This window comes from Mya arenaria, chromosome 13 (genome assembly GCF_026914265.1).
Source record: "Mya arenaria isolate MELC-2E11 chromosome 13, ASM2691426v1".
NCBI lineage: Eukaryota > Metazoa > Mollusca > Bivalvia > Myida > Myidae > Mya > Mya arenaria.
In genome coordinates, this window is record NC_069134.1 from 25,273,481 (window position 1) to 25,299,463 (window position 25,983).

At 34.1% G+C, this 25,983-nt stretch overlaps 1 protein-coding gene and 1 long non-coding RNA gene across 3 annotated transcripts; one reads left to right on the forward strand and one right to left on the reverse strand.

The window, feature by feature from the left end:
- Positions 1-1,077: 1,077 nt before the first annotated feature.
- LOC128213434 (ADP-ribosylation factor-related protein 1-like) lies at positions 1,078-20,261 on the reverse strand. Of its 2 annotated transcripts, XM_052919122.1 has the most exons (8): positions 20,151-20,261; positions 11,031-11,144; positions 9,943-10,030; positions 8,466-8,548; positions 4,999-5,080; positions 2,466-2,536; positions 1,931-2,031; positions 1,078-1,408 (listed from the first exon to the last, which is right to left on the reverse strand). In XM_052919122.1, exons 2-8 carry the CDS (start codon positions 11,121-11,123, stop codon positions 1,318-1,320), a joined length of 609 nt encoding a protein of 202 aa, XP_052775082.1. In that variant the 5' UTR covers positions 11,124-11,144; positions 20,151-20,261; the 3' UTR covers positions 1,078-1,317. The 2 variants fall into 2 exon arrangements, with proteins under 2 accessions (XP_052775082.1, XP_052775081.1); XM_052919121.1 differs by lacking the exon at positions 20,151-20,261 and having other exon boundaries at positions 11,031-11,203.
- On the forward strand, positions 16,004-17,960 carry LOC128213435 (uncharacterized). The gene is made up of 3 exons (XR_008257729.1): positions 16,004-16,254; positions 16,598-17,009; positions 17,253-17,960. It is a non-coding gene; the product is annotated as an uncharacterized LOC128213435 (long non-coding RNA).
- Positions 20,262-25,983: the final 5,722 nt, after the last annotated feature.

The following is a 25,983-nucleotide window of genomic DNA, read 5'->3' on the forward strand; positions in this document are numbered from 1 at the left end:
TAAATGTGGACGAGCGTATTAAAAACAAATTCTGGTTTATTCATGTGAGAACAGAAGATTCAGCAGTAAAGTGATGTTGATCACGTGATTGCACTTCAACATTTATAAAATTTTGCATTGTGAAAGAAATTAACAACCACTGCCAACCCCTAACATCTCCATGTTCCAATAACTATACCATTCCATTTGCATTATCTATTTGCTATTATGATTCAGCCTTTATTTTCAATACCTAGGTCCACTACATAGGCCAACAACATTCAATGAATTACTTGTAAAGATATGGAGCATATTTTTTATCCAATCTTGTGCAAAAAGCGATATTTTTGCGCTTTTTTAACGGGGGGAATTTGTGGCCACAAATGTTTAAAATTAAAAAAAAATTGTTTGCATCCACCTATCGCGTGCCCTTTAACCTGGTTGAGATAACAGACAGAAAAGACATTGGAATTCAGTACGGTTTTCAGATCAAGAAGTATGTTGACATATATCTACTTTACTTGTGATTCTATGACGTTTGGTGATGTTAAAGACTATTACTCCTAATGCCATCCCTATTAACAACTATTATTTAAAATGTTGTGATATATACTTGTTATACCCAACTTAAATGCATGTTGTCACCAATCAAGGTCTTACATCGGAAAGTTCACAGTTTTGAACTTTCAATTAAAATGAACTTTGTGTAACATTTCTTGGCAAACCTTTTCACAAACTATATCTTGGTATTACCAAATAGGTCGTATCATTTTGCCTTCAATAAGGGGATTCCGAAAATCATCCCACCAATTTTTGCAAAGGATGAAAAAAATCCCCCACAATGATTTTCCACTGTCCATGCTTAATTCCCTTAAAAAAAACACATCTTCAAAATTAATGCAAAAGTTCATTTGCAAACATAGATACTCATATTTCATTGAATTTTATTATACCAATCACAACATGTTCTCACCAACATCATTAAAATATTAGATAGTTTTAAAAATTGTGGGCGAGTTTATATGCCTTTGCAAAAATTGGTGACATGGATTTTTATTTTACACCTGCTGTAATTACATCGCAAAAAAACATGAAAAATAATTTCAATATGCATGTTATTGCACTGAAACATTATATACATACATCTTTATAACAATGAAATAAATACCCCACTCAAGTCCCTTAATGAACAGGTCCCTTTATACAAGTATCACAAAAGTTGAACACAAAACAATCATAGTAACGTTAATCAAACATGATCATTGACTAAACATGATCATTATCCAAACATGATTACACATGTTTGTTAGTTAAACATGAACACAGGTTTTCCTTAGCTTAGGTGATGTCTTTCTGAACTGGTGGACGAACAAAGCTGTTCCTCTTCATACATTCTACGAGCCACTCAATGCCTGTGTTGATCCCATCCCTGAAATGGTTAACAAAATGTTTATTGATTGGTCAATATTTATCTAATAATAACTACTAACCAATCAAATCATATTAATGAGTCAAATAGCCAAAAGATAACCAGTGGGCAACTTATCAAGTTTTATACAATTGGCTGTAGTCAACATTATTCTTGCATACTAGAAAAGTTTCCGGTCATGTGACCAATGGCACCCCACATGGAAGTAAGTCAGAAAGAACAATGTACCTATTCAACTCTTCAAGGTATAATTTAATGCTTTTTTTGGTACAGATGAAAAAGTTCAACTCTCTAACACATTGCTCAGACAGTAACTTCTCATTACTGGCTTCTGCACACACCCTCAGGTCGCAGTTTTTGATCCATGACATAACACGCAAATTTTCTTTGACAGTCCTCCCAACTTCAGGGATAAGTTTAATACTAGCAAGTTGATAAACAGGTATATTTTTGCTGCTGCCCGCACAAGACTGACGGTAATGACAATACCAGAACTTTTGTTTTTTGTGTAAAAAATGTTACCCTTTCAGCGCCGACACCCCATTCACTCTGCAGTCTCTGTGGCCTATCAGCTCCCTACTGCTGTTGAACACGGACTTAATGTCACCCACTGTCACTACCTCCTGTGTATGATAAAAGGTAAACCATTAAAAAGTACACCAAATAGTTACCCTTTCAGATTGTACACCCCACTCACTCTGCAGTGTGATGATCTACAAGATTTTAATGCGGTTCATCGTGATCCTGATGTCTCTTTCTGTTTCCATCTTCTATATATACTAAGCATTGAATAATAAAGAGTTCTAGACATCTAAGCAATCAATCTCAAACTCAGAACTAAGTAAATACCCAGAACATAAAAAACAGATGTTAAAACATAGTGGAAATTCTACACTGTATTGAGATGAATGAGAATATCTTTATAATCTTTTAAGTTTCAATGTTCGAGTGTTCAACTTTAACCACGTAAACCAGAAAAACAAAGAAATGCAAAAGCCATGTATAGCATTTTCAGATGTTTGAAAACTTGTTTTAAGCGGTACAAAAGCATGCTTACTGGAAGGTCCTGTTTGTTGGCCAGTAAAAGAAGAGGCACGTCCTTTAACATCTCATTCTTTATCATCAGGTCTGAAACACAAAACCAGCAGAGCTTCAGATAAGAGTTGAAATGGGTGTAAATATATTGTAAAATGTGCAAATTATGATACAAAATTAAACAACTGTTGGTAATGGTACGAAAAAGTGTGATAGGGGCGAAGTATTACTATGATCAATTTAGGACTCTTATGTGAACAACTGCTTTGATATAATCAAAGATGGCCACTTAACCAATGTAATATCAATTTAACTCCTATGCAGTGATCTGCCTTAAAATGCATAGCTTTTATATTACCGTATTATACTGTGTATAGGACACACTTTTTTGCCCAAGAATTCAATTTAACAAGAGCTGTCACAGAGACAGCGCGCTCGACTATTCCGCCGCTTTTCAGTGTAAGGATTGAAAAGTTTTGGCCAAACATGCATGGATCACTGTTAGATTAGATTTCAATGCAACACATGATGTGCTGAGATAGTAACATAAATGTGGTTACATTGAAAATTTCAACCAGATTTTTTAAGTCTAATAATAAAGGGCAATTATTTGCAAAATACAGTTATATATCTTGGTTATTCAATTACGTTGAGTGGTTGAATACCATTCTATAAAGTCTCAATTCAATACATCGAGTAGTTGCTTAGAAATTAACCTATGTGTGCTTACACGCAAAACCTTAACCAGAATTTCTATGTCAAATAATAAAGGGCAATTATTTGCATAAAGTGAAACTAGAGTTATCAGACATGGTTAATGAAGTAGGTTAGATGGTTGAGTACCATTGTATTGAGTCTCAATGCAATACATCAAGTAGTTGCTTTGATATTAAAATAATGTGTGCTTGCACACAAAACCTTAACCAGAATTTCTAAGTCGAATAATAAAGGGCAATTATTTGCATTAAATGCAAAGTAGATTATCTAACTTGGTTAATTAATTAGGTTGGATGGTTGAGAACCATTGTATCAAGTCTCAGTGCAATACCACAAGTAGTTGCAGAGATATTAACCTATGTGTGCTTGCACGCAAAACCTTAACCAGAATTTCTAAGTCGAATAATAAAGGCCTATTATTTGAATTAAATGCAAACTAGAGTTATTAAACTTGGTTAATTAAGTTATTGGATGGTTGAGTATCAATGTATCAAGTCCCAATGCAATAACTCAAGTAGTTGCTGAGATATTAACCTATGTGTGCTTACACGCAAAACCTTAACCAGAATTTCTATGTCGAATAATAAAGGGCAATTATTTGCATTAAATGCAAAGTAGATTATCTAACTTGGTTAATTAATTAGGTTGGATGGTTGAGTACCATTGTATCAAGTCTCAGTGCAATACCACAAGTAGTTGCAGAGATATTAACCTATGTGTGTTTGCACGCAAAACCTTAACCAGAATTTCTAAGTCGAATAATAAAGGCCTATTTTTTGAATTAAATGCAAACTAGAGTTATCTAACTTGGTTAATTAAGTAGGTTGGATGGTTGAGTACCAATGTATCAAGTCCCAATGCAATAACTCAAGTAGTTGCTGAGATATTAACCTATGTGTGCTTGCACGCAATATCTTAACCAGAATTTCTAAGTCGATTAATAAAGGCCTATTATTTGCATTAAATGCAAAGTAGAGTTATCTAACTTGGTAAATTAAGTAGGTTGGATGGTTGAGTACCATTGTATCAAGTCTCAATGCCATACCTCAACTAGTTGCTGTGATATTAACCTATGTGTGCTTGCACGCAAAACCTTAACCAGAATTTCTTAGTCAAATAATAAAGGCCTATTATTTGCATTAAAGGCAAACTAGAGTTATCTAACTTGGTTAATTGAGGTAGGTTGGATGGTTGAGAACCATTGTATCAAGTCTCAATGCAATACCTCAAGTAGTTGCTGAGATATTAACCTATGTGTGCTTGCACGCAAAACCTTAACCAGAATTTCTAAGTCAAATAATTAAGGTCTATTATTGGCATTAAATGCAAAGTAGAGTTATCAAACTTGGTTAATTAAGTAGGTTGGATGGTTGAGTACCATTGTATAAAGTCTCAATGCAATACCTCGAGTAGTTGCTGAGATATTAACCTATGTGTGCTTGCACCAAGGGGTGACGCCGACGCCGACATCGACATCGACGCTTGGGTGAGTAGTATAGCTCTCCATATTCTTCGAATAGTCAAGCTAAAAAATGCCTGGGTCCTATATATAATAAACTTAACTGTATACCCGGTATGTAAAAACATGTATGTTTGCAATCCAACTGCCACTTTATTGAATGAAACATTTTTCAAAATCAGTCAAATGCACCAAGTACCAGTACATATGTTATCTGTAGCTTTGTATCTGTGATGAACATGTATGGAATAAATGAACTATAAATAAACAACAGTTTGATATTTTGTTCTTTGAAAATCAGTTGTATAAGCTTAGTTTATATGTTATGAATAAGTAATATGTAAAAAAAACTTAAATCGATCAGTGTTATTTGACCTACCAAATGCCTCCTTCGATTCATCAATCCTCTCCTTGTCAGACGAATCAACGACGTAGATGATCGCATGGGACTCAGCATAGTACTGCAACAGTAAATCACTTCCGTTCATGGTAGAAACTAAACTCTTAACTACCAGTACTAATTTCAGTGAAAACATTACACCTTCAAACAAGATTATTCACATTGAATACCGGTAAACCTCCTCTGACATCAATAAGTATTGTATTTCAATGTCAATGTCTTGTATAACCCAGTGAGGAAGCAGTCTGTAGAACAAAATTCTTATTGATACCCGAAATTTCTAATTAGGCCTAAAAAAAAAATATGTCTGTTTCCTGTAACATGCTGAAAAAAAGATGGGTCGTAGGTAGGGATTTTTTTTTTTTTTTTTTTTTTTTTTTTAAATGTCAGATTGATCCAATATTCAAGTTTATTTCAGGTGAATTATTTTAATAAGAATTCAGTGTGATATATAGATTCAATCTTTCTGCCACTTATAAGCTAAAACTGCTAGCTTGACAGCCATCAAAACATAAAATACATCATCATTGTAATAAATCAAGACTAAGTGATTTTTTCACATCTATATATAGGTGAAGCTTGACAAAGAAACAGCATTGTTTATCAGTTATTTTTAGCCATGGTACATGTATTTCAGTTGTAGAATGCATCCTGTTGAAGGGCAAGCCATGGGTTCGACTCCCAGCGGTGGCACCATTATGTGCAATTTTGAGCATTGTCAGTATGTTCACCAGGGAAGCAGTTCATCTTTAGACTTTGCAAATATAACCCAGTGAAAGAGTGAATCAAAGAACATTTAGACAATTTATTTTTGGCAAATGTTTTAAACAAAACTTTCAAAATGCATACATTTTCTAATAATAAAACATGATATTATTGCACAGACTATTTTAAGATAGACTGTGTAATAATATCAAGTTGTATTACAATTAAATGTACATGACAACTATTATAAAATAAAATGATGTTACAACAAGAACAGGCAAGAATCTCCACAAAACATAATTTTATATAAATCAATACTTCGATTGATAAATGACTAGAATCAATGACTAAACCATTTAACTCTTAGAGGCTGTCAGAATTGTACAGATCTTTGGGACCAGTGTAAACCCATGGTCTACGCTGTTCACTGCTTGGACACTTAAACCTTACCTGCTGACTCGACAGCGCACAGTGTAAAATAACAGATTGGACTGGAATATGTTTAAATAGACTAGAATCAGTATCAAAAAAGCTTAGACTGACTAATAAAAAGTAATACCATTTTCTTTTTTAAACAGTAAAACAGCAAAACTAGTACACGTACAGTACCTTAAATAGTTTCCACAACTTATTTTTTTTAACAATTTTCAGTGTTTTAAAAAGATCTGCTGTATTAGATCCACTGTTCATTCTGTAAAAATCTCAAGCACGATAATCAATGTAACTTTCAATAGAATACCTTGTTGTTTTTTCCTTTTTTGGACTTGACTGGACTACGGGGGTTAAAACATTCCCAGAGTCAAAACTTGGTAAAATATGTTCTGACTCTGACAAACATATTATTTAGTTAATGCATCTTCGTTATGAAATCCAGTGCATCCTTGTCAAATTCCAATATGCACCAGCGATTGTTTAGTTGCAACGACATCTTTCTTACTTTAACTTTCACTTTCAGGTTTATCTTTTTTTCCGGAAGTAAACAAAAACATTTAACGTTCCTATTGCCAGTATTGCAACATCGTAATAAACCAGGTCCGTGATAGAACTAAACTATAACACTGACAACGATCTACGTAGTTCTCCTTTCACTTTCATTAAAATTGACAGGAAGTTAGCGTGCACCTGTTTTCCGTGCTTTTTAGACCATGTGGTATGAAAAATGTTTATTTTTCTGTTAACTCATTAAAAACTTATAAGAATATTTTTTAATTAACTGGAGATATAATAATTTTTTTTTAAAATAAATGAACAAAATATATCCTAGCATTGTTGTTTTTCAAAACCATTGCACTTAGCGAAAAAGCGGAAGGTATCCGTTAATTTGCATAATGGGCGGAGTTAATATTACGTCATTGAGTTTGAGTGCTGCTAATTGACAAGGTTACCGATCAGATTCCAGATCGATAATCACTTGTCACTTCGGGTGTAAATTGCTCTTGCGGGTTAAACAAACATTCAGATCATGCATTGAGGCTCCTTTCAGATGATACCGACTCTCACACCGAAATAACCCGTGTCAAAACTGATGCATATTACAAATGGATGATGCGTTGATTTCGGGTCATTTACGATTCCTGTGCGTCAAAACCCGGGAGCTCGGGTCAATTGAAAGCCCTGCAGTTTAATGTCACAGCCATTAAGGTTTTTGCCATTGTTTCAACTTGCCAAACCGGAAACGTTTGTAACTATGCAACGATTCGGACACTACCAAAATATTTAAATTATCGTTGTCATCATAGGCCAAAATCTGGGTTTTTTCAATAGAAAGCAACAATAAATAATTAGTTAGATAGATATTTTTAGCTTTTAATTCTCATATGTCGATAATTATTTGAGCCAGAGTTCTGTTCAAAGTTTCATTGAAATATCTTGAAATGTTTTTCGATCAATGGATAAGCAGTGCTCCAGCTAGGATTTAAAAAAGGCAGGTTAGATTATTGAAAAGGGCAAGCACTTTGAGCCACACAGCAGGGAATGGGGGAAGTGTGAGGGAGCGATTATCCCCCTTCCTAAAGTGGGGTATTGGGTGTCTCCCCCATACAATTTTGTATGATCTATACCTAAAAAGAACCTGCATTTCAATCTAAATTACTTGTTGAAGGTGATTTTTTTATAAACTAAGCAATGCGAATGACAGCTATATTCCCTGCCTTTGTTTTTTTAGAAATTTTTATTTCTAAATACTTTTATAATGAAATTGATGAGATCCAGGAGAAATGTTAATGTTGTCACTACAAAAGTTTTCAATATAAACTAGGTCAATCAATGAGATCCATTTGTACCAAGTTATATGGTAATCCATCAATGCATAAATAAGTTATATGGCTGACACAAGCATGTGTACTTGACCTTTAAATGTCTTGTGTGACCTTGACCTTTGAGGTCTGGACCTGGGTTAAGGTCACTGCACATCTTCTCAATGAGGATAACATTTGTACCAAGTTATATGGTAATTCATCAATGCATAAGTAAGTTATAGCCTGGAAACAAAATGTTACAGACAGATGGACAGACTGGCAAACGGACAAAGTGCATTCAGATAATCCCCTCCCTGCTCCGTGTTGGGGGATTAATAAATGGTATTCTTAAGCTGTCATTATATTATTGTTGTAGTGGTTAAAGTAAGTGCATTCAGGTGACAACACAAAGGCTACAAGAATACATCCAGTTAATTCTTCAAAATACAGAGAAACTAATAAAAACATGGATGTTAATGAACAAAAAAAAAATCCAGTTGATACCTTATCCCAGAGAGACTGTAGCTCCTCCTGTCCTCCGAGATCCCAGAACTTCAGTTTCACCCCGCTGGTAACAATCGTGCCAACTAAAATGAAACAAACTGATTAGTTTATACCAATCTATTATGCTCATTTTTAAAGACAGCCATAGGCAGACTAAGTGTTTCAGCTAGGTGTTTTTAGACTGAAGCAACGCCATGCTGCCCTTTTGACTGTCGTAAATGTGCCGTGATGCCCTTTCATCTTGCTCTGAGCCTCTTGGCATTTTTAAGCTTCTTGTGTATTTGTGTAATGAGCACACGACATGTTTTTTTCATAATTTATAATCTCTTTATTTGATAATTGATGTCACACATCTGCTAATTATTCGAACTTTGCCAATTAGGAAAAACTATAGCAACGTCAGCCAATCAGAATCTGTAAGAGAACACCAAGATCTAATGATGAAGTTTGTTTAATGAGATAGGAAAAGCTCATGAAAAGGAGTTTTGATAAGCTCTTTAATACACAGAAAGTACCGGTAATTGAAAATATTATGCTAAACAGTTGCTTTTGAAGAAGAAGATGTCAATTTTCAGTTTTTTCCTTATGTCCATGATGTCAGAAAATGGAACATTCGTCCAGACCACTCTTTTGTCAGAACGATGAGTTTATTCCATAACGTCCTATTTTGTACTAGTGAATTTTTCACGAAGGGCAGTAGTTTTAAATTTATATTATTTTGTCCCCAAAGGTCAGCATCTATTATATTATCTATAACCACGTATAACTGTATATGGCAATAACCATAGCAAAGTAATAAACAACTGAGTCGAATGTCACATTAATACCATATCCTGATCGTATCAAAATAAGATACCCACCCTGCGCTTCATGTTTTTTAAAAAGTATATGTATTCAGGCAATTCTGATTGTTTTAAATATTTAGTTGTCTTGTTTTCTTCATTTTAGACACTTTTTGTGAGAAAAAAACAATATAACATTTGTAAAAAAGATGATTGAAAACAAATCACATTTTGCTAACACAAAAAGGACACTGTCAAATTATTTTTTATGAATATTCCATCTAAGAAATGCAATAAAGGTGAAAGTGAATATAAATTGAGGTTTGTGGTATGACACAGAATTTGTATCAGGAATTTTATTTTTTTATTTTTTATTTTAACACAAGCAGTGTGGGCTTTTAAAGACAACCTTTTTCTTTATATCTGCATTCTTTATGCCATTATGGTTCATAAATATTAATATCACTCCAGAACAAATATCATGATTCAACCAGTGTGCCCTTTTAGGTTAATTTTGCAAGTAAACGCATTTCATATTAATTTAAATAAATAGAAATGCTCCATATACTTTGCTGTTTACTTGTTGATAAGATTGCACCAGAGTTTTCAAGAATAATCTTATCTGGTAAAATGTACTTTTTAAGCCAAGCTTTTTACCCCATAATGCATATTGCTACATTAAACTAACCACATACTATTTAAGCCAACTGTTGTGGTGATTTTATTCAGGTTCATTCCCTGGTAGTTCTTAGTGAACTTCATCTTTGTCTGCTCCAGGTAGGTCTGAAATAAATTGGATGTCATGTACGATTGTCATTTTCAGAACAAAAAAACTATTCAGAATCAAAAACATTATTTAAAACATTGAGATACCTACATGTCATGGTTAGCATTTACGACTTGCTTTGCTATTTGAGTGAAAAAAATAAATTGTCCCCACCCTACGATTTTTGAGGCAGTTGCCCTAATTTGGATTAAAAATCGTTTAGGCCGCTCTTTTCCCCCTCAAGATGGACAAAACTTATAAAAAAGTAAAAAAGGAGTTTATTATGGGGCGGTGGCTCAAGAGTTGTGAAAGGGTGCTGCACCATGTCCTTATTTGGTAGCACCCTTCTACCCTCATGGAATCGAACATGGGTACCCACCTGCCTTCATAGAATAAAATGCTGAAGATAATGAAATATTTCTTTTGTTTTGATTAAAACTTAAAATATAATTATAAAATCATACAAACTTTATGAATTCCAAACATTTTCAGTAATATTAAAGATGCACTCTTACTCCCAAATGATATTTTCCACAATTAATAATATTGTTTTAATTTTCCAAAAAGGATGAATGAATGTCGAAAACAATGGTTCTTATGACGGATACCAAGTTTAATTTGAAAGAAATGTGCATAAAACAGGGTATTTCTACCTTATGATACTATAGTAGATCACAGTAAATCTTTTAGCATTCACCAATCATTTAATATTGTTGCATTTTCAGCTATTAAATACACGGTTACAATCTTGTAATCAGTAATTAATATTTTCCATAAATGCATTATTTAGTAAGTAATTAAAGGTTTATCAGTCAAAATAAATGTTTGTTATACATTTGTATGTATTGATTTTGAATAAGACTGTCACTTTATTAATGTTCAAATTCTTCACAGACAAAATGTGCCTTTTTCTCCCTTAGCATCCTGTCCCTTTTCTGCAGTACCCTGCCCTTTTTAAAAACTTGGTTACAACTATAAGTTATGTCTGTTGATTCTGAACTGTTGTTTTTTACTCACTGTTTTCCCTGCATTGTCTAGTCCCAGAATAAGAACATTGTACTCCTCCTTCTGGAACATGTACTTCCACAGACCAGAGAACAGTGTGTACATCTTCACAATCACCCCAACAACCTTTAAGTAAAATGGTAAAAGATTGGTTATTACAAATGCTAAAATCAGCACAAGCCCAAAAGGCGTACACTAGTAAAATGCCGGTTTCAATAAGATATCTAAGTGGTAAATCTTACAGTGCTTAAGAGTGTGTGTGAACAATCTCATAAAAGTACAGGCAGAATCCCTATGATAAATGTTCATACATTTTTTTTATTGAAACGCAGTTTACGCCAAAAACAGGGTTACTCCTGGAAATTAACAATCTTTATTGAAACAGCCCCAGGGGTATCAAAAAATACAGAGCTGATTTAGTTTTTTGTACCTATCCTGAGCTTACCAAAATAAGATTAACCCCTTACTGTACACTCATGTTTTTTTAACAGTAAAAACAGTTAAAGCTGCACTATCACAGATAGAAATATATGACATTTTATAATTTTTGGTCTCAGAATCAGCTGATATTGACATCAAAGCCTTAGTTCAGTCATATAAGATAACTCACAATAGAACAGATCTCAATTGTTCGAAAAACAGTCAAAAATTTCTATTTACTTAAAGCCATAGATAATCAATTTCTAGCCAAAATATAAAAAAATGGGATCTAATCTTTAGGCAGCATTCTTATATAATTAACACAACACTGGCTCATTCCTAGACATAAAAAAAGTTGTAGAAAGGGTCAACCTGGTTGTGTACAGCTTGTCCTTCTGGCTTGTTTCAAATTTAGAGCTGTCTTTGTGTGTTTTTCTTCTTTTAATATTTTAGATGCTTCTGAATTTGTAGATACCAGTATGTTGTAAGCAATTGAGGTTTTTTGCAGAATAAAGACTAAAAGTGTTAAAATATATGCTCTCTTCGAAGCTTATTATGTATGGAAATCAGCACATGTCTTGGATTAATCAAATTATTACTATTAATATATACAGATTTTTATCTTTTGTAGTGATGGTGTTTCAAGTGGATGATAAGTCAATAGCTGGTAAGTGTAAGTGTTTCTCTAATTTCCTTTTAGCCACATGTCTACTTAGTCTAGGGAAATTGCCCATAAGAGATAAGGCCTGGTCAATCCATGAAATCACCAGGACATTAAAATAGTCAATAGATCACCACTTAGCAGCCCATCCTGCTGGTCTATTCACTTTACTAAGTATGCACTAAACACATTTCAATTTAATGTCTGTTTAAAATGTATTAATAATCAATAGTTTAATATTTAAATCCAGTAATTATAACTCATATATATTTTAACATTTGTCAATGAACACAATGACATTATTTTTTTATTTTAATAAATTATTTTCAACTGGCATACATTTAGGCCGGATATTCATCCTAAATCAGTGAAAATTTTACATCATTTCGTTCCGATGCCAAGCAACAAAGTCTGATTGTCTGAAAATAAAATCAAAATGCTTGGTCTGATTTGATTTGATTATAGAAGGCAAATAAAGTCAGATTTTCAACAACTAGAGTAAACCATTCATATCTCTGCCCAGCCAGCATACTGACAATATCAGCATCTACCACTGTGTAGACTGTTTTTGAATATTCCAGACAGTAACACCTTATTAAGAATTTGTGGACAAAAAACACATAAATATTTGTATGTATTCCATAGATTTTGATACATAAATTTAAAAGAATAACAAGAGCTGTCACAGAGACAGCGCACTCGACTATTCCACCGCTTTTCATTGTAGGAATTGGTTAGTTTTGGTGAAACATGTCTGGATCACAGTATTAAGTCTCAATTCAATAAAATCAAGTAGTTGGTGAGATATTAACCTGTATGTGCTTACATGCAAAACCTTAACCAGAATTTCTATGTCATATAAAAAAGGGGCAAAATTTATATTATATGCAAGATAGAGTTATCTAACTTGATTAATTAAGAAGGTTGAAAGTTTCAATGCAATACATGATGTATTTGCTGAGATATTAACATAAATGTGGTTACATGCAAAACCTTAACCAGAATTTCTATTTCAAATAAAAAAGGGCCAATATTTTAATTTAAGGCAAAATGGGGTTATTGGACCTGGTTATTAAAGTAGATTGGATGGTTGAGTACCATTGTATAAGGACTCAGTGCAATACATCAAGTAGTTGCTCAGATATTAACCTATGTGTGCTTACATGCAAAACCTTAACCAGAATTTCTGAGTCAAATAATAAAGGCCCATAATTTGCATTATATTCAAAAAAGTGTTATCAAACTTCATTAATTTAGTAGGCTAGATAGTTGGGAATACATATCTAAAGTTTCAGTGCAATACATGATGTATTTGGCATGCTGAGATATTGACTTAAATGTGATTATATGCAAAACCTTAACCAGAATTTCCCAGTCAAATTATAAAGGGCAATTACGAGGGTTGTCCGGAAAGTTTTGAGACTGTATTCATAAAAAACATACCACTCATAGGATGCATTTAAAATTTTATCAGCTGTCAATTGTATCTGATATAAACAAATCCTTTAAGTTTCAACATTATACTACGAAGTGAATGTATACAACAAACATTACAAAAAGTACAGGTTACAAGCAACGGAGCACTTCGTTGTCTCATTGCGTCACATCATTTACTGTTTTTCATAATATGCTCCTTGTGCACGTATACACTTCACAAGTTCAACCCATTGCTTGAATATCTTTCCGTACCACTCTTTTATGATATCATGAACAACTTTCCTTTTTAGCTGAATGGATTCGCCTATTTCCCTCACTGTTCTCCGCCAGCCTTTTTGAAACATGTCCCTCACTTAATATACGTCACGCATGACTGACGGCCTGCCGCTCTGCATTAAATCGCACACATTTCCATGCCCCTCACTGAAACTTCCATGCCAGCGAAATGCCAAAGCCCTTGAACATGTTGGCTTTAATTTATCCCGTGTTAAAAACGTATAAGTATTTGTAGAAGTCAGTGTTTGATCATAGCGCGCTGCTCCGTGCGTAACGTCAACATTGGAATTTTTCCGACATCTTAGAAATACCTCTCTACTTTCGTTGATCGTAACGAACATGTCTACAGTTAGATGGCTTCAATAATTTGCGGAGTTTAAGCTGACGTCATACTGTCGTCATGTTTTGACGTGACGTTTTGGCAACTATTATTCAGACGGAGTAGTAAATAGGAATTGTGAACAATTTTCAGAACACGTCAATTTCAAAGTGCTCCATGAAGCGCTAGATGGGTTTCCTTGACAACCATTTCCTTCCTTATTATGATATTATATTATTTAATTTTTCAAAAGGAAACTCCTGAATAGTCTATATACACAGCTGCTTATTGTTTGTTGATTTATATGAAAAACGTTTTGAAATATAGACATAGTCTCAAAACTTTCTGGACAACCCTCGTATTTTGCATCAAATGCAATCTCTAGTTATCTAACTTGGTTAATTAAGTAGGTTGGATGGTTGAGTACCATTGTATAAAGTATCAATGCAATGCATCAAGTAGTTGCTGAGATATTACCCTATGTGTGCTTACATGCAAAACCGTAACCAGGATGTCATTACGCTTGGGTGAGTAGTATAGCTCTCCTTATTCTTCGAATAGTCAAGCGAAAAATTGCCAATTAAACAACTGCCCTTGTTATTTAATTCTGATAATTCATATTCATATTCAAGATGCCTGCTGAATTTTTTTAGTTTAATCATATTTTTTTGTAATAATAATTAAACACACGTGATAAACATAGTTTCGACAAGCAATATTTTTGTACAATTGGGTCACAAGTTATGACAACATTAGACAAGAGCCGTCGTAAGACAGCGCGCTCGACTACGCCGCTTTGACTTAGAATACAATAACGATGTAATAATACCAAGTTTGGTCTCTATATGTCAAACCTAACTAAAATTATTTGATACATAAGGTGACTTTGATGCTGCCCTCCCACCAGCCCGCCCAAACAATGACGCAAGTCATTCAAATAACTTGATTTCCCATTATGAAAATGTGGTTAAGAATATACAAATATGCCTTTCAAAGGGGAAAAAAAAGATTCAAGGGCCATAACTTGTATTTAGGCTTAAAACGGAGTTATGTTTCTTGTTGTAAGATGGTCGTAAATAATTTTGAATTTTATTAAGTGCATTTAATGAACGATATAGTTTTTTTTATTAAAATCCCAACTTGCCCTTAACTTTTACTTGCCTAAAACTAAGTCAATCAGGGGCCATAACTTGTATTAAGGATATGGAGTTATGTAACCTCATTGGGTGATGGTCCTGAACAATTTTGTGAAGTATTAAGTCAATTGAATGAAGGGTATAGAAGTTATTAAACAATATCCCAACCTGCCCTAAGGTTAAAGTTCCATAGTCAATCAGGGGCCATAATTTGTATAAAGATAATATGGAGTTATCTAACCTCATCATGTGATGGCTCTGAACATCTGTGTGAAGTATTAAGTCAATTGAATGAATGGTATTGGAGTTTTAAGTGAAAATCCCAAATTGCCCTAAAACTTTAACCTGCCCTAAAACTTTAACCTAAGTCAATCAGGGACCATAACTTGTATTTAGGATAATATGGAGTTATGTAACCTCATTGTGGGATGGTCCTGAACAACTGTGTGAAGTATTAAGCCAATTGAACAAAGGATATAGAAGTTATTAATAAATATTCCAACTTGCCCTAAAACTTTAACCCAAGTTCCATAGTCAATCAGGGGCCATAATCTGTGTAAAGAATAATATGGAGTTATCTAACCTCATCATGTGATGGCCCTGAACAACTGTGTGAAGTATTAAGTCAATTGACCTTACGACAGCGGCTTCTAAGCCACGCCCCCTGATATCAAGGGAGCGAACTCTGTCTATGTCCGTCAAACAAACGAGGAAGTAACGGCGTCTCGCGTCGTTTCGCTTTCCGATAGTCCTGACAAATTATCATAAATGTGACATTACAATGCGAAAAAAATAGAAGTCAAAGGAATTTGTAACTGGCTGCTACATCGGAAGGCTCGATATATCTTTAGAAAATGACGATATCTAACATTGACGGGGTGAAATCTATCCAAGTCAGAGAAAATCGGATAGCCGCCATGTTGTCAACATTGACATCGATACAAAGGAAAAGCGTGTGTGTGACGCATACTGTAAATGCAAACAAGGGTAAGTTTAACTTTTAATAACACCGGTCCTTCTTACAGTATTGTTGAATTAAAGATTAAATCATCGCACAATATGAGGAAATCATAAATGGCCCGAATGGGGAACCCGGAAGTGACATTAAATAACAGTTACATGCCAGCTATACAGTATAACCTTGTATTCTATAGTATGAGCAGAAATGGTTTATTGGAGTTATGCATAAAAAGTTTCAGTTCTAAGCGATTTGAACACTCCCCCTTATGAATAATAATGTAATAGTTGACAAGTGACAATCGTGGGTGATACCAATCTGTAACTTTTGCATTGCTCAAACATTCACATGCTTTGATTTTTGTTCTTACAGAAATTGTGGAACATGTTCACACACTCTGGCTGTAAAAGTAGACCTGGGAGGAAAATTGCCCCCGGTGTATGGCTCGAACTCACAACCACCAGAACACTAGCCCGGCGCTCTAACCAACTAAGCTGACCGGGCAGCTGGTTCTAACCCACACACACTACCCTCCCCCCATTTACCGGTTAAGGCTGGTGGAGGGTCTCCTGCTATTTACCGTTGACACCATTAAAGTATTCTGATTGATGGAGATAAGGAAGTCCCCTTATTATTGTCTTCAACAAGCCTACCGCAACAGGGGACCTAGCATAAGACCGGAAACCGCCCCCCCCCCCCCCACGCACACACACATGATATTTGCCAGTCCAGGCAATGTCAACCGCAAGAGAAAACCAGTGATGACAAGTTTTACAAATAATCGGTAGGACCTATTTTAAAGCTTTTTATAACATTTAGTTTTACTTTGCTGTACAAAAGTAATGGACTATTTGTCCAGAGAAAAACAACAACCACAAAACATTAGCTATTATCTTGTCAATATTTCATTATGATATACATGTAGGAAGCAAACATCAAAGGCAGTAGCATTTACAGCTAGTATTAAAATATTTAACAATACATGTAACTGATTTATTTTAATATTGGCATCTTTTATTTATTTCAGGAAAGTGTGGTCTTTTGAAGAGAGTTCTTGAAGTTGTTCAGCATGTTGTTTTGATGGATTCTTGGAAGGATGTACCTCTATGATGTTAGCTCCAGTTCTGGATTATAACACCAGTTGTTGAATATTTAATATCAGATTTATTAAATACATTGTTGTTTTGCAAACATTACTTTAACTTTGATATTTCTTTGATGTTTATGTATGATATTGTAGGTGAATGTCTCTTTATTGCAATGGCAAATATATTTTAAAATATATAGCATTAGCAGAAGTTATTTTCACTGTTAAAGCTGCACTTTCACAGATTGATCACGTTGACAACTTACACAGGATTTGATTGCATTTATCATATTTTGGCTCGGAGAAGTTTGCTTTGTGATTTATATATTAGGTCTTAATTTAAAGAATGCCAAAATAAGCCGATTCTGAGACAAAAAATGTCAAACTAGAATTCTGTGAGAGTGCAACTTTAAGAATACTATTAATCGAGTGTGCATGTGATCCGGACTCTGAACATTGGATGAACTATCATTAAATATTGTAGATTTACGTAAATTGCCCAAAATATAAGAATAACAATGAAAATATGTACATGTTTGACTTGTTCTTTATTCATAATAAGTCTAAGTCTTTACAGCACATGTTTGGCAGAATCAAGTTCTAATGAACATAATAATTGATTTAAATGTACAGTGAAATAAATTGTTTTATACAGAAAATAATACCTTAACGATTCAGACCGATCTGTTCTCGTATTTTTTTGGTGGCTCAAATATTTATCTGAGTTTTGGAGGAGGCCTAGCTGGTGTGAGCTGGTCAAATACAGTAGCTGCTTGAGGGTCAGGGTTTTCTTGATTGGATTTCCCGTCGACAAAGTGCTGATATGAAAATAAGAAATCTATGAAATGTGTCGGAATGACAGCTACAAAAGCCATTGTTTACATAGGATCCATACGAGTAGATGAGATTCGGAAGCATGCGATGGTTCGGACAAAAATTTAGTTGTACGATATTTCCTGATTTACTTTGAAAGCAAAGCAGTTTATAAAAACTACATAACGGTATCAACAAAAATACCTCTATCTTGAATGAAATCAATCGTGTCCATGTTTAACCTGATATTAAATGGCCATTAGGCTTAATGCCGATTTGACAACACAAGCCAAAGCATAAATGTACGATGTTTATAGTTTAAAAATAGTAACACATATTTAGGTAATGCACGGACAATTTCAGTATTAAATAAATTTTGAGCGGATTGAAAATAAGTAGTTTTGTTCAAAAAAATACTTTTGTACAGACGTATAGATGTTTCGCCTTTGAACGATCTTTCAAAAATTCCAAGTTCAGCTGTTGATGAGGTCTTCCACAGAGTCTGATACAGCACTTGTATTTTTCTAAATAACTCGCTGGTTTCGAATACGGAACGAATTGGAAGCCATCTTTAGTCGGCCTGGCTACCTTGTATCCGAATTACAAGTGCCATGACAACACCTTTTTACCATAATACTTAAAAAGGCGAGGAATTGCCAGCGCATATATATGACGGACTCTGGTCAGTTTGACGGACAAAATGGCGGATAGCAACACGGCTTATCAGCCCTGCATTCTGATTGGCTGATAGGACCTGTCAATCAAATCCTGTCGTAAGGTCAATTGAATGTAAGGTATTGGACTTATAAGTGAAAATCCCAACTTGCCCTAAAACTTTAACCGGACGCCGACGCCGACGCTGGGGCGAGTAGTATAGCCCACCTATTCTTCGAATAGTCGAGCTAAAAATGGCTCTCCCGGCTGAAATCTTTTCTGCATTTAAATACATCTTGTCCAGTGGGTGTAAGTCATTCCACTGTTAACAAAACTCCTTTTCTGTAAAGACAAAGGATGTACTTGTTGCTTTCTTGCCGACACAAAATAAATCTGTCATATCTTGATAAATGATATTCAGTGAAACACCTCTTAATCCTCAACACTAGTCCAAATAATTGTACGTTGACAGATTTTTTTTACTATTTTTGATATGGCAAATCCTTAACGTACAAATTGTTTTGTTTTAAAATAGATAGTTTGTTAAAGCATATTGTGTCTATAAAATACCTAAAAAACAAGAAATATTACCAGATAATGTTATTTCATATTTTATATTAGTACACAAAAAAATAAATATCCAATGAATGATTATGAGTTTGACGGGTTTTTCTTCATTTCATTCTGTCGAAACATAACAATATAGACATGAAGGGCACCTACAAGGCTGCAGTTCACAATTTTACAATTGGCCTATGGCCGAAATGTTCCGATTGTATTTACGAGGTCTATCTCGAAGCTTGTCGGAGGTGGCCAAGTTATTACAATTGGGTTGAGTTATTCTGCTTGGCATAATTGTTGTCTGTGTCAGTCAACTTTCGTGTTATTGGAATGTTTTAATGCATTAAATGCTTGTTTTGTGCAAAATAGCTTTGCACTTCCATGGTAATATATGAATTTGAACCTTTATTATCCATTTCAACCTTAAAATACTTCACTTAATACAATTTTAATATTTTTCAAACTCCCTGGTTTTTGTGCAAACCCGTTTAGACGTTAGGGATGGGAAGAAACCTTATAACTCGTCAATTATTTAAGACTATCCTCAACACATGATAAGTTATTTATTTTGTGGAATAGTATATACATAATGTACACTTACTTATTGACAGAGCGACCTCCGTTCAATCTACTTGTACAGAATATAACACCTGGGTAGTGGGAGGGGACACAAAGAACATTTACGTATTACCTGTATCGTATTACTACACTAGTGACGTGTAATGAAAGGTAAAAATTGCCGCGAATATAACGAAATGGATTTAGAAATTGAAAACTTTAAGTGTACACACAACATTGAAGGCGACATACTTCTCTATGTATGGTAAATGGAGAATCAACAGACACACAGTAGTTGTGTTTTGACCAAATGCAGCAACTTCTACTTTTCACTCATGGAGGCTGACATATTGAAAATGCCCGGATGAGGCTATTAGTCAAAACGGCAAGGATGAAGCCGATATTATGCACGTGAAGCGATTATCAAGGGCCAAACTCCGCGCAGGGTTACTTCCCTTTGTAAACAGTACAGTAACACTGCCACCACAAGATTTTCATCCAAAATTGGATGAAAACTTTTAATGGCATTTTTTTTAATCATATATATTTATTCTTATATCCTTTCTTAAATAATTACTTTACGCCAGTTGATAGGCATAATATGTTTTATAAAAAAATAACAATTAAAAAAAACATTCGGAAATGTTCGGTCTTTTTTCAAATTGAAAGTAGGATTTACAAATTACAATATCAACATGGATGTGTTGTTAGCTATTCAGACATGTATCGAACGTTTTGCATTTTTTCCTTTTATGGAATAAAATCGTTTATTTTCTAAACAAATGAAACATGTTGCTGGAATTTCTTTTAAAGGTGTTCCGTCCATTTTGTAAATTGCAATCACGTGCCGTTTCTATCATCACGTGATATTTGTGAAGGCAGTGATTACTGTACTGCAAGGGAAGTAACACTGCGCGGAGTTTGATCAAGGGCATAAAGTAGGACTGAATCAATGAAACTCATTGAAAATTATATGAATACGATCAATGCATTAAACTTAAAATATCTTTTTTTTTAAAATAACAAATATAAAAAAGATACTCAACTGGTTGTTTAACTCATTTTAAAGTTACTTCAATCGTCATTGTATTAAGGGAGATAACTGTATAACGCTTTTGAAGGAATATTGAAGATTAGCTTACCCTTAACTACCTTTTGACATCGTTGGTACGGATATACTGGAATGCGCTCTGGGGACAATCGAATACGATGACATATAATTTAAAGTATCTGTATAGGCACCATATATAGTAATTTACATGTTCAACTATACTCTGTGCTTTTGGCATTTAAAATTGACGAGGAGCTCTGGTTACCCGGCAATTTGCGATTGTAGAAACACCTGTATGTGTTATTCAAATTACTACACTTCCATCAGTTCACAAGTATATAAAATTACTATTTATGACTTCGAAATGCACAAATCAAAATTTTATTATAAGTTAAAATGTGTCGTGTCTGAGCCTGCTATTAAATACAATTATTATGATAGTTTGATTAAAAGTGTGCACATTGATAATTCTTCTTCAGTTGTAAAATATATAAAAACAATGTAGAAAATATTAACTTAAACATTGAAAACCATCACTCCTTTCATGCTTACTAAATGCTAAGGACTTAAACTGTAAGTAATAAGGATATTATATTGTTATACTGGTTTTAAGTTTTGTTTATCTTAATTTACTTTTAAGTACTTCTTTCGTCGGAATGAAAATATTGTTCGAACAGATTTTGGGAGTCAAAATAGTAAATCCCCGAAAAGAAACACTTGATCTATACGTTTTATTCACGCAACTTAATTGGATATTTAGTACCACTTGCTGTTGTTCTCAAACGCAAACACCTTAAAGCAGCGCTAACCAGGTGTGCTCAGTATGACATTTGTCCATTTGGGGGGAGGGACGCATTTTGTCAGAACAGCCGGGCACATTTTACTTTTCCCAGCCTTGTATGTCTAATACACACAGGTGGCCAAGTCAGTCCAATAACAATAGCTACAAGTAATACTCGCCTTTTATTTGCCCACCTGCGGTTACTATAAATCCAATAGCTCCAGACTGCAAGGCGCCGGTATACTTATATACCCGGCTGTATAAACAGAAGTTATTCAAAAATGTACAAATATTGTAAACCGCATTGATCAGCTGTAGATTTTGTTTACGGCCATGTTAGTCGTCACATGAATAGTAAGAGTAATCTAGGTAAATCTAGCGTAAAATCGTAACATTAAACTGGTTGACATTAACCGTTTTGTCGCCGACGATATGACTTCAGTCTAGATGCGACGCCAGGATTCTGGTTTACTCAGTGTATTATATGTTTGTCTGTTATTTTGTTGACTGTTGCGTCACTACTGATCCCATTAACTGTCAAAAACTTACTAAATGACACCAGTCGGTCTTTATTTGTATATTAAAGGAAAAGAGACGAAACGTCTGGAGGCACCGCCAGCGTTTGTACCGCAGTAAGATTGCTTGACATTTACAAAACCTGAAAAGTTAATACATATTATTCGTATCCCAGTGATTATATCACTGCATCACAGCGATCATGATGCACAATAATGATTTATTTTCCCTTTTGCAAAACGCAATTCAAAATATGTTGATTATAATGCAAAATTTACACTACCACAACACTATCGTTATAGCATTGGTTACAACTAAATAATAATAATAATAATAATAATAATAATAATAATAATAATAATAATAATAAATACAATGTGATTTTTATTATAATATACGAATGTAACTACTGTATCAACATTACTGCTAAGTCTTTATACTTGTAATCATAGTCAAAAGGCGCGACTAATGATATGAAAAGTACATACCGATGCAATTTGTGTTGCATAGTACTCTTTCTACATTTCAAAACCCCATGAACAATGTTGTTTTATTTTTAAATACTTATTATGAAATAGCATCCATTTGAATTTTGTTAGATATGGGGAAAGAGTAATAGCAGACTTTAAGATGTGTTTCAGTCCGACCTTGTACCAATAACAATCCTACTCTCAGGTTTCGCGTTCATGGAACTAAATTTTTGAAACGGTTATTCACTCCCGGATCTTTTAGAACAGACATACATAATAGTTTACTGTCGTAAACACGCTAATAACAGTTTCTTGACAAAAAATGATATGCATTAGAAAATAATTACCATGGGAGAAGTACGGATTCAACAGGATACGTTGACTTTCAAACCCGTTTAAAAGATGAAGGAGTATTTGGTAATCGATTGGGGATGGCATCCTCATACATTTTTTAGGAATCAGTCTTTTTATTTCTCAGCATACATTATTCTACAATCGACATTATGTCGTATTTTGCAATTTAGTATTAAGACATCTTAAGTTTAATGTTTTTTTATCGTAATTCTCATATAATCTGTAAACTGAGTTAGAGCGAAATGACCATCTGGGGTCTTTTCACCGTTTGGTTCGATTCGTCTTCGCTATCCAACTCCAGAATAAAACATATTCTTACAAAAATTGTTCTTTTGGTGAAGAAAATAATTAAAAAAATAAGAATAAGAATAGTAATTATATGATAGATTTGGCTGGTTTTATAATGGTATTCCCCCATTTACCTTAGTATTTTATTATTATTTTTTCCGAACATCACGTTCTACATGTATGTGAGTTTACATTATCTGCATAACAACTGACGACTTTAGAAATTATTAATCACTCATTCTGTGATAATAAATAGTAATCATTTTTGTGTTTATCAGTATTACTAAGATAAACTGTTTTGTAATGTTTTAACATTTCAAAAAGTTGTGTTATGAACAAAATACTTCTCATTTTCTATTGTTTTAAATGTTGCATCTAAAACAAGATATTTATAGTTTACATTCAGTATAATCTTTTATTTCTTCAAACCATTCTTTATATACAAGCCACTTGTTTTAATTTAGTATAGCTTTGTAAACGAATACACTAAATTATGGGTATTGAGTACAATCAAATTTGAGAATATTAATACTTGACCACATGGATAGCATGGGCAAAACGTTCCCGAGTCAAAACAACCACAGTTTAGTTGAAAAGTCCTCAGTATCCAGTTGCTTAAAAATCCCCTATAGGGTAAAAAAGTAAAATGTAGTTTAATAGGATGCCAGTTGGGTTGCATGATGCTCTTTTTGCATTCCAAAATCTCATGGACCTAATGATTTTTTAAATATTCAACGCAGAACAAAATTGATACATATATTTCTTTTTGGGATCAGGAAAATTGTGGGTTTTATTGCTCAGCATTCCCTTATCATCATACACAGTTTCTTCTTACCTAATCAAACATGCGTTTTATTTTAAGGCTTATTATTCAGGGAGTTTGTTGTATGGTATTTTAATATATCCTGAGTATCGAGTAGGGACTAATGGCCACCCGGCGGCTCGTCACTGTGTGCCACGATGCGTCCCAGCCTGTCATGTCGTGACACGGTTTATTACCTTTCGTCAATACTGCCTACAGATTGTAATCAAAAGCGTCAATGTGGCTTAAACCATTTAGCGGTAAATGGAGACACAAATTAACTGCTCGGTTTTAACAAGCATGACAGTAGTATCGATGGGTGTCATGACATCATTTACCATAAAAAAGATATAATTATCACCGTTATATCACCATTTGTGTTTACAGAAATATTCCCTTTTTGCTGAAGTGATAATTCAAATATTCGTCACACTTTATTGTCATTCAGTAAGATTAAGATCTGAAACAATCGGCACGATTATTTTCTTTGCATCTGATTATAACAAATTATTTACTGACAATATCTTCTTTCATTGAAATAAACACACATCGATCAAACCTTTGATCATAAGAATCATAAACAATATGTTCTTCAGAAAGTTGATTGTTTCGTGCAAAGATATACTATTTATACATGTAGAACATTTATCACTACAAAAATGTTCCAAATAAAAATTACTTGCGAGATCAGCGCTTTATTTTTTTTAAAGAAAATAACATAATATTGATGGCATTTTTACAGTAAATAACTGAAACCGCAGTTCCGCATGCCGGTAATTAATTCTGCAAAGGACAAATTTCATTGCACCATTGTGAAGTGTTTATAAGCCGGCGTAATTGTCCCGGTATTTTCGGGAGTCCACGTGTGATCATGCCTAGTCGGTGTACAGGTGTAAGCGAGACAGACCGGCGTCTCTTGTCGCCCCGTGATTGCACAGGTAAACATTCAACTATCACGCCCGCTTGCTTATTGCTACTACAAGATTTAAATCCACCACAGGTTAAGACAGGCGGTGTACCGCTTTATCGTTCTGCTGATAACATTTGAGATACTTCAGTATAGATTTCACCGATTTGTCAAAAAGTGGCATCAATCATGGCCATATGAATACCTTTACATTGATCACTTTTATTACAAGTAACGTGAGAATGACATGTTTTACGTTTCAAAAATTGCAGAAAACCGAATTGATCAGCTATAGATGAATCAGAATAATGGGTTTCAACAAAATTTATCGGACCGAGGGCCGGGTTTGATAAATCTGAAAGAGCTCATCCGCTGGTGGACCGGAGGAAAAGACAGCTGTTTAGAGGACATGTCAGGGCTGTACCCGGGGCTTGAACCATCAGATGGTGCTACACCTGTGAGAACTCGATCAGTGAATATTGATGCTAATTTGACAGAAGAGTTCGCTTTTATAGAAATAATTGTCAACCGGTGTGCTTTATGGCGGCGCGTTTACACCTGTTCATCATGTTTTGACATTTTTGATTGGAAAGTTTATGTCATTTCAACAACGTTTGTATAGCGACGCTACTGTTTTCAATAGCCATCTTTTGAAATCTCAAGTGTTTGCTGTCATAACACGAGTCAAACTATTATTATACCATTTGATACTGCTATAAATAATGCGCTGTTAAGATTATAAGTAGTCTTTTGAAAAACAGATTTTGACGTTTTGTAAGCACTAAACAAGTCTTCCCTTAAACATTTTCCCTTTAAATGCACAGTTCCAGAAAGTTCTGAGTGTATGTGAAAGTATTGTTAGCAAATGTATTTAATTGAGTGTATAACAATTCAACTGCAGACATCACTGTAGCTA

What these genes read in the sequence shown, in the direction of transcription:
- LOC128213434 (XM_052919122.1), bottom strand. Translation starts at nt 11,123, where the DNA reads ATGTACACACTGTTCTCTGGTCTGTGGAAGTACATGTTCCAGAAGGAG. An exon ending in TGAATCGAAGGAGGCATTTG is followed by an intron (nt 2,537 to 4,998) that starts GTAGGTCAAATA and finishes TTTGTGTTTCAG; the next exon opens with ACCTGATGATAAAGAATGAG. An exon ending in GGGGTGTCGGCGCTGAAAGG is followed by an intron (nt 1,409 to 1,930) that starts GTAACATTTTTT and finishes TAACCATTTCAG; the next exon opens with GGATGGGATCAACACAGGCA.